At 47.9% G+C, this 9,473-nt stretch overlaps 1 protein-coding gene across 1 annotated transcript; it reads right to left on the bottom strand.

The window, feature by feature from the left end:
• Nucleotides 1–1,662: 1,662 nt before the first annotated feature.
• On the bottom strand, nt 1,663–4,345 carry LOC105707931 (spermatogenesis-associated protein 31D3-like). Its single transcript, XM_064376691.1, is given in 5 exon segments — nt 1,663–1,791; nt 1,793–2,552; nt 2,817–2,877; nt 3,480–3,525; nt 4,274–4,345. Coding segments are annotated over 5 exon segments (1,068 nt in total).
• Between the last annotated feature and the right edge of the window lie 5,128 nt (nt 4,346–9,473).

Raw genomic sequence — 9,473 nt, 5'->3', positions numbered from 1 at the left:
TGTGTAATTAATAATGACAAATCACTGAACACAGTGCTTTTAGCAGTGGTTGGGATGGCTGGAGGCAGTGGGTCAACCGACAATGTCAAGTGGGATTTGGTTGGGGCACAGGCTTCCTGTGGGGCATGGATTGGGGATACTTTTGACACAATTATCTTGCCCTTAAATGCCTCAACTTTCTGCGACTGTCTGTTCTTGTCTATGATTTGTCTAATCCTTGTCGGGAATTAGGGAAAGGGAGCTGGAAAAGGACAACATGGGAAAAGGAGCTGGAAAGGTCCTCTTTTGATTTACAGATTTCTATGGATTCAAGGACCTTGCTGGGAAGACCCCACAGCATCCTCATACGGAAAGATTTAATATGGGCTTCCAACATCTTTTGTTTGTTGGAACCAAGGAAGGACATCTCCTGGGATGTATCAACACAGTGGTCCTCACCCACCAATGCTGCCCAATTTCGATGGTTTATTTGGCTGTGGGATTTTTCAGAAAGAGACATTGTCTGCTTGACTGAATGCCATGAACTACGCACACTCTCAGGCACTCGACCCTCATTGATTTCCTCAGATTTCTTGCTCAAATGTACTGTCAGGGCATTTGCAAGTTGTTTCTGACCTAGTCTCACCCCTGAATCATTCCCTGGCAGATGCATCATATGACCTTCTAGGTCGCTCTCGGGTCCCTCGCTGTTTTCTGACTCTGAAATCAGGCTCTGAGGATGTAGCAGTGTCAAACACTCATGGACTCGGCGGGGCAGACCCCATCTGTGCTGGATGAGCCTCTTTTTAAGATGGTGTTCTAGTTTCTTCCTAAACTCAGCACTGAGTGCAAAATCTCCAGGAATGATGGAGATGGGACCACAAGCCTTAAAGGACTTGACCAATGTAAGACGGGGAGCTGGAGAACAAAAGTATTCCTGGGATTTTTGAACCACAGAGGGTAAACCCCACACATTTTCCAGTACTTTCTGCAACACATTCCTCTCCAGATGGTTAATTTCAGATGGTGTAAGAGACAGTGCCTCATTCTGAGATTTATGAAAACACACTCCACAGATCCCAATCTGGAATGGAGGACTAGGTACTTGGGCTGTGAGTGGAGATGGATGTTGAGCCACAGACTGACCTTGGAGCAGAGTTTGAGGCAAGGGTAGAGGCTGGGTAATAGGCAAGGACAGAGGTTGGGGATGGGGAAGTACTGGGGATTTCTGTAATGCAGACATACTCGCAATTTCATTGAAGGATACAGACATGGAGGAACGTCCACATGGGAGAAGAACAGTAGGATTCAGAGACTTGCTGTGCAGAGATGGGAGACCCGAGAAGAGCTGAACATATTTTTTCTCTAAATGGTCTTCAAAGCACTTAGAATATGGGGGCTGCTGATGGGTGTGCAGCCACTCTACTTTCCTATTACTGGCCAAAAAAGGAAAGGAGGTTGCCAGGCCATGCTTATCAGCAATTGAAGCTGACATTTTCCCTGAAGAATTTGGTTGGTAGTTTGGCCTAAGATGCTTTGGGAAAGTTCCTGGTGTCTTTCCATTTTCTTTACACATCAGGAAATTGGCCCTTTTTTTGACTTGTCTCTCCAAAAGTGCCACAATGTCATGGCTGAGAAATGAGAGGTTAACAGGCACTGTGAGGTTGACCACAGAGTACCCCCTTAAAAAGCTCTCAGAAGAATGAAGGCTAAGGAGCTCTTGCATGAAATCAGATGGTACAAAATTGGAAGAAAAAGAGTCCTTGGCATGAGGCTGCTGCCAGGAGAATTCTGCAGATGCAGGGCGTGAATGGTCAATGTCTCTGATTGTAGAGGAAGAGGTGGTTGACCCACCAGAGCCACCTACAGATAACATCTCTTTTTCCAGAGGCTTCGGTATGTTGAGACTTGCTTTAGACTGAGTCATAGTGCAATCTTGCATTCGTAAAGCAGAAGAGTTTGGTCGTTTGTAATGAAAAGTACATGAATCACAGAGATTCATGGCCTGGGAAATATCTGGCAAAGAGTTCGTATATTGTAATAGAGTAGAGTCTAATGAAAAGATGGTATTCAGAGACAAACTGGCCTCAGGTTGGAGATTGGGCTCTGCTCTCTGAATGTGATGTGGTGGGAGAAGGGGAAAGGGAAGCTGTTGGGGTGGGGAATGGTCTATAGGGAACTTGGAATCCAGGGCAGAAACAGGCTTTTGTGGCAGAGGGTCCCTCAGTGGTGAGGGTGACAATAAGTGAGCTAAAGGGGTGATCAGGTCAGGTGAGAGAATTAAGGGAGGCGGTGGAGAAGGGTCAGGCCAAGGCGACACTATTAGGTCTTCTGGAGGGGTTGCTGAGTGGTCAGAAGCCAGAGTGAGTGATGACTCAGTTGCAGAAGTTGCAGAAGCCAAAGGGGATACAGAGGGAGCAGCATCTTTCAGGGACTCCCAATACAGCAGTCGCTGGACCTCAGCAGTTGTTCTGTTACACACCACACAGAGGGGGTCTGGGCATACCAGTTGACAAAAGCGGGTGGTGTCATGATGCTGGCCCAGGGGACTGCAGGAAGCAGGAGGCCCGAAGCTGTAGCCAGGACCAGAACAAGGAAAGGAGGGTCTGTTAGCCTGGCAGTGGTGGGAACCCTGGTGCCTGCTACCCACTTCACATTGCCCCCCGCCTATGACCTCCCATGCACTCTAGGGCCTCTCAACACATTCATTCGCATACACGTTCCAATGGCTACCCACTCCCACAACTATAGCAGGCTACAAGAAATCCCTGAGGTGAATATAACTTGCTAAAGAAAGGACTGGGGTGGGAACAGGACAGAAGGGAACAATTAATCACCTTCTGAGAATAGAAACCGGCTTCTTTTCCTCTTCTGCTTCTTTCTGTGAGGTTATCCGGTCTGGGAAACCATAATAGTATGTTATATATAATGAAGGTAGAGGCACAGGGATCATACAGAAGTCACTCTGTGTAAGATCCTTAAGATATTCAACTCTGATAGCCCCAAGTATCAGTAGAAAAGGGCAAATAGTCATTGATACTATTAACAAGTTCACAGGTATATGTGACATCATTTATAAAATTCCTTCACATACATTACCCCATGTGATGCTCAAAACCACCATGGGAAACACAGATGTCAGTGGTTACCTCCAAGAGGAATCTGAGCATCGAGGAAGTCAAAGCACTTATGCAAAGTTATGAGACAGCAGCTCTGACTCCAAGCCAGCCAGTAGTCATTCCTTGATATCTAACTTGCCCACCTACTGGGCAACACCCAGTGCCCAGGTCTATCACTCTGTCATGCCTATGGATGGGCAGAGCAGGGCCTATGAGAAGTGTCTCAGGTCTGATTGCTTTTCTGTAAGCCTCTCTGCTGAGTGCTCTGTTTTCTGAGACTGTATCTAGTAACTGACATTCTAAGCAATTATGGGCCTGAGTCCTCCTGACAGAAACAGAAAGGGTCACCCTTGAAGCTCAGATAGAGTAGGCTGACCTTACCTTTAAATGTCCCACCTTTCTTTCTCCTCCTGGCTCTGTCCTGACACTGAGAACAAAAGAAAGACAATGAGAGGCTGGGACTCATTTATCTCACTCTCTATGAAGCTCATTCATTCATTCACTCACTCATTACACAAGAATAATATGACTCCCAAATTAATGCTAATATGTTCCTGTTAAGAATTATTAAAGGTGATCAAATATTTCTAATTTTTCCTTCTCTGAAAAACTCAAAAAGAATTTTGCCAGAGAAAGCCACACTTGATATGCTCAAGCAGTACTCAAGGAGGGCACAGACTCAGAGGCCAACAGTCACATCTGTGCTTCCTCATAGGAAAAGTGTCCCAAACAGAACTGTGCCTCCAGCCTCTGCTCAGAGACTCTCAGCATTGCTCCCCAGGTCAACCCAATATGAAGGAAGGCTTGGTTGAATGAAGATGACAGGGGAATGTGACTCATGATCACATTTCAGCAGAAATTGTTCTTCTTCAGAGAGACCACACTGTCTATACAGTCCAATCAGGGTCCACAGAATTACTGCGTTTGGAATTTTATCTGGAACTCTTCACCACAGCCAGATAGGTGGTCTATGAGCTTCGGATGGAAACTTTAGTCCTCCTGAAGCCCTAAGTCTACCCAACCTCTTCCAAAGAAGAGTGGAATTCTATCCTCTCTTCAGACTTCCCATCTAAGACCATCTCTCTGTACCAACTAAACTTACTTACAAATGTGGGAATAGGATTGGGAAACAACAAGAGGGAATCTCCCTTGGGTGTTCACCCGCAGTTCCTTACCATTTGGATGTCATTATTTTTCCCAGGGTGTGACAAATACAGGGTCAATAGGTCGTAGAACAAGTACAGCATAAACAATCCCAACCCAATCAAGCAGATGAAGTTGAGATCAATATCCAAGCAATGTGCCAAGCCAGGGCTGAGCCCTGACTCAGTATAACTGTTCAGAAAACAGAGGATATTCTCCATGATCTGAATAGTATGGCTGCCTGAAGCAACTGAGCCCTGAGTTTGCCCAGGCTTAACTATAAGCCCAGGCCTGCATCATAGAGCATGGAAGTCACAGAGGGTTTCTGAGGGTGGAGGGAGCAGTAAGAGGAGGGTGTGTCCACAGCCCTGACCCCACCCACCCAGCTGACCACACCCCTCCTGTGCCCTCCAGATCCCTCTGCACTACCCTCCCACTCCATTTTCCAACTCTATCTTTTCTTCATGTCATATATTTACCTAAGTGGAATTTTCTGTTTGCTCCAACAGTAAACCAGGTATTACCCAAGTCCTGCTTTACTGTTTGGAGCCCTTAACTTCAACCCCACCAACACCACAGCCTTGAAAGCAATAGATTACAGTGCACTAAGCTATTGTGATCTAAGAGACCAAAATAGACACCCCTTTATCAACTAAGACAGACTTTAGGGTTAAATAAACAATGTTCCCAATAGGTCAAGGGTTCAGAGCTTGGATGGCATGGGAAATTTCCAACTTTCTATAACTAAAATCCCGTTAACCATACCAGCTTGAAGCTCTGATTGGATAGAGGACTGGTCTTACAAATATTCTTTTTTTTTTTTTTTTTTTTTGAGATGGAGTTTCGCTCGTCTTACTCAGGCTAGAGTGCAATGCCGCCATCTCAGCTCACCACAACCTCCGCCTCCTGGTTTCAGGCAATTCTCCGGCCTCAACCTCCTGAGTAGCTAGGATTACAGGCACGCCCCACGATGCCAAGCTAATTTTTTTGTATTAGTAGCGACGGGGTTTCACAATGTTGACCAGGATGGTCTCGATCTCTCGACCTCGTGATCCATGCGCCTCGGCCTCCCAAAGTGCTGGGATTACAGGCTTTAGCCACCGCACCCGGCCTTTTCTTTTTTTTGAGACGGAGTTTCGCTCTCTTTACACAGGCTGGAGTGCAATGGCGCGATCTCGGCTCACCGCAACCTCCGCCTCCTGGGTTCAAGCAATTCTCCTGCCTAAGCCTCCTGAGTAACTGGCATTACAGGCACGCGCCACTATGCCCAGGTAATTTCTTTCTATTAGTAGAGACGGGGTTTCACAATGTTGACCAGGATGGTCTGGACCTCTCGACCTCGTGATCCACCTGCCTCGGCGTCCCAAAATGCTGGGAGATATATATATATATATATTTTTTTTTTGAGATGGAGTTTCGCTCTCGTTCCCCATGCTGGAGTGTAATGGCACGATCTCGGCTCACCGCAACTTCCGCCTCCTGGGTTCAGGCAATTCTCGTACCTCAGCCTCCTGAGTAGCTGGCATTACAGACACGCGCCACCATGCCCAGGTAATTTTTTTGTATTAGTAGAGACGGGGTTTCACAATGTTGACCAGGATGGCCTGGATCTCTCGACCTCGTGATCCACCCGCCTCGGCCTCCCAAAATGCTGGGATTACAGGCTTGAGCCACTGCGCCCGGCTTTTTTTTTTTTTTTGATACGGAGTTTCGCTCTCTATACACAGGCTGGAGTGCAATGGCGCGATCTCGGCTCACTCCACCCTCCGCCTCCTGGGTTCAGGCAATTCTCCTGCCTCAGCCTCCTGAGTAGCTTGCATTACAGGCACGCGCCACCATGCCCAGGTAATTTTTCTGTATTAATAGAGACGGGGTTTCACAATGTTGACCAGGATGGTCTGGATCTCTCGACCTCGTGATCCACCCGCCTCGGCCTCCCAAAATGCTGGGATTACAGGCTTGAGCCACTGCGCCCGGCTTTTTTTTTTTTTTTTTTTTTTTTTTTTTTTTGATACGGAGTTTCGCTCTCTTTACACAGCCTGGAGTGCAATGGCGCGATCTCGGCTCACCGCAACCTCTGCCTCCTGGGTTCAGGCAATTCTCCTGCCTCAGCCTCCTGAGTAACTGACATTACAGGCACGCGTCACCATGCCCAGGTACTTTTATTGTATCAGTAGAGATGGAGATAAGCAATGTTGACCAGGATGGTCTGGATCTCTTGACCTCATGATCCACCTGCCTTGGCCTCCCAAAGTGCTGGGATTACAGGCGTGAGCCACCGCGCCCGGCCCTTGTTCTGTTTTTTGAGACAGAATCTCGTGCCCAGGCTTAAGTGCAGTGTTGTGATCTCAGCTCACTGCAACCTCTGCTTCCTGGGCTAAAGGGCTTCTTGTGCCTCTGCCTCCCAAGTAGCTGGACCTACAGGCATGCACCACCACGCTTGGCTAATTTTTGTATTTTTAGTAGAGATGGGGTTTACCTACATGGGCCAGGCCGTTCTCAAACCCCTGGCCTCATGTGATCCGCCCACTTTGGCCTCCCAAAGTGCTGGGATTATAGGCATAATCCACTGTGCTGGGCCTTCTGTGGTGTTTTAAATAGCATGCTATAGCACCTGACCATCATCTTTGATCCTTCATTACGTTAAATTTATTTTAGGAGATGACTGGGTGTTGGAATTCATCTTTCATGGGCATCTAGAGTCATTCCTTTCAGGCTTCACTCTGTATATGTGATCTGGGTAAATGCAGAGTCTGATTCAGTAGGTGCGGGGTGAGACCTGTGTTTGTGTATTGCTAACAAGCTTCCAGGTGGTACCAATGCAACTGAACTGTTTTCCACACTTCGAGCAGCAAGGAAATAGACTCACTGGAGAGGAGGGGAAATTTTCAGACAAATAAGAGCCTAATAGAGCTCACAGTGTTCTAGAGAAAACTTGGCGAGATCCTTCAGCCACCTGGACAAGCAATCTGGATGAGGTAACTCTCCAGGCAGACCTATGTTATGAAAGTAGCTTGAGGAGAAAACACACTCCGACCTCCCATCAGCCTGCGTGCAAGTTGCAGTTCATGAGCAGGGATGGGTGATGGCTGCTGGGCACCTTGCCTAATCACCTGGGAAGAGAGGCAAAACAGGAGCTGCCAGAAGACTTCTTGGAGTTAACTGGGATCAGGACAGGACAAAGGGAAAACCATAGTCTCCTAGGGGTGAGGATGGTAGCCAGGGGGCTACACCCTTTACATTGTGGAGCCATAGTGAACCAACCAGAGACAACCTCTGTAACTGAGTTCCCCCTACTCCCTTCCCCTCTTCCCCTTCCCCTCCCTCCTTCCCCCTCCCCTCTCCTCCCCTCTTTCTCTGCCCTCCCTCCTTTCTCCTCCCCTCCCCTCCTCCCTGTCCCTTCCTCTCTTTCCCCTCCCCCTCCCTCCCCCTCCCTCCCCCTCCTCTCTTTCCCCTCCCCCCTCCCTTCCTCCCTCCCTTCCTTCCTTCCTTTCTTTCTATTATTATTTCTTTTCTTGAGACAGAGTCTCACTCTGTCATCCAGGCTGGAGTGCAGTGATAATCACAGCACACTTCAACCTTGACCTCCAGGGCTCAAGCAATCCTCCATCCTCAGCCCCAGACCCTTCCAACCCCCTGGAGTTTTGCCAGCCCAGGCTGTTCTTGAAGTCCTGGGCTCAAGTGATCCACTCACCTCGGCCTCCCAAAGTGCTGGGATTACAGGCGTGAGCTTCTTCTTTTTCTTCTCGTTCAGTTTTCTGCACAGCACATTGGTCAGGGCAGCCTCTCTGCCAGAGAGGAGAAATTGGTTTAGAGTTGGTTTGTTTCTTGGTTCTTTCCATGCACATATTTCATCTTGGGTAAAGCTCTGGCTAGACTCAAGGAATATTTAGATAGGTGCCTGAGGGGTAGAGTTATATTTGGTTACTAAAGAGGATAGAGAAGAAGGTTGGAGAAGAGCTACCACCACGCAGAAACGGGCCTCCTTGAGGACCCTCTTACAGGATTGTGCCAATGGGCAGGACAGTGTGATAGAAGAGGTACAGCGCTTGATTTAAATCTTAACTCCTTACTTTTTACCTCTGTGGCCTCGAGAAAGTGACTCAATTTCTCTGAACTTTGCTTTTCTCATTTGCAAAATATTATCTCCTTGCAGAGCTAAATGTCAGAATTAGGCTGGGCGTGGTGGCTCACGCCTGTCATCCCAGCACTTTGGGAGGCCAAGGCAGGTGGATCACTTGAGGCCAGGAGTTCAAGATCAGCCTGGCCAACATGGTGAAACCCCATCTCTACTAAAAATACAAAAACTAGCTAGGCGTGGTGGCATGTGCCTGTAGTTCCAGCTATTCGGGAGGCTGAGACAGGAGGATCACTTGAACTCAGGAGACAGTTGGTTGCAGTGAGCCGAGATTGTGCCATTGCACTCCACCCTGGGTGACAGAGTAAGACTCTGTCTAAAAAATAAAAGGGGTGGGGTGTTTAAATGAGGCAATAGATGTACAAGCACTGAAGGCAAGGCCTGCCTTATCCCCGGCACTCATATAAGGTGGCTCCCTTCCCAGCTCCACTGTGTACCTTGCTTCTAACAACACAGTCCCTGCTCTTCACCAAAAGCTGCATAAGGGAGCTGCTGACCTCACCCAGTCTCTGCTGGACCACCTTCCTCTTCCATCCCCCTGGCAGCTAAGGAAACACAGGTATCTCCTCAACTGTAAAATGGAGATGGTGAGGTCCAATCCCAGGGATCTTGTGAGCGTGTCATGAAGCCCTGGATTTGTAAGTATCTATGATGGCCATATATCATGGTGTGACCAGAATAGTCCCAGTGCATATCTGATGTCCTAGTGTCCTGTTTAGCAATTTGGCCCTAATTTGGATAATAAAGTATAAACTTAAAAACTTTAGGCCAGTTGTGGTGGCTCATGCCTGTAATCCCAGCACTTTGGGAGGCCGAGGCAGGCGGATCACGAGGTCAAGAGATTGAGACCATCCTGGCCAACATGGTGAAACCCCATCTCTACTAAAAATACAAAAATTATCTGGGTGTAGTGGTGTATGCCTGTAGTCCTAGCTATTCAGGAGGCTGAGGCAGAAGAATTGCTTGAACCCAGGAGGCAGAAGTTGCAGTGAGCTGAGATCACGCCACTGCACTCCAGCCTGGCAACAGAGCGAGATTCTGTCTCAAAAAACAAACAAACAAACAAATGAAAACTTTAAAGGGCTGTACAAATA

This window comes from Aotus nancymaae, unplaced genomic scaffold, assembly GCF_030222135.1.
Source record: "Aotus nancymaae isolate 86718 unplaced genomic scaffold, 86718_ANA_hifiasm-v0.15.2.pri h1tg000003l, whole genome shotgun sequence".
NCBI lineage: Eukaryota > Metazoa > Chordata > Mammalia > Primates > Aotidae > Aotus > Aotus nancymaae.
The sequence above is the reverse complement of the archived record's forward strand: the minus strand, read 5'-3'. Positions and strand labels throughout refer to the sequence as shown.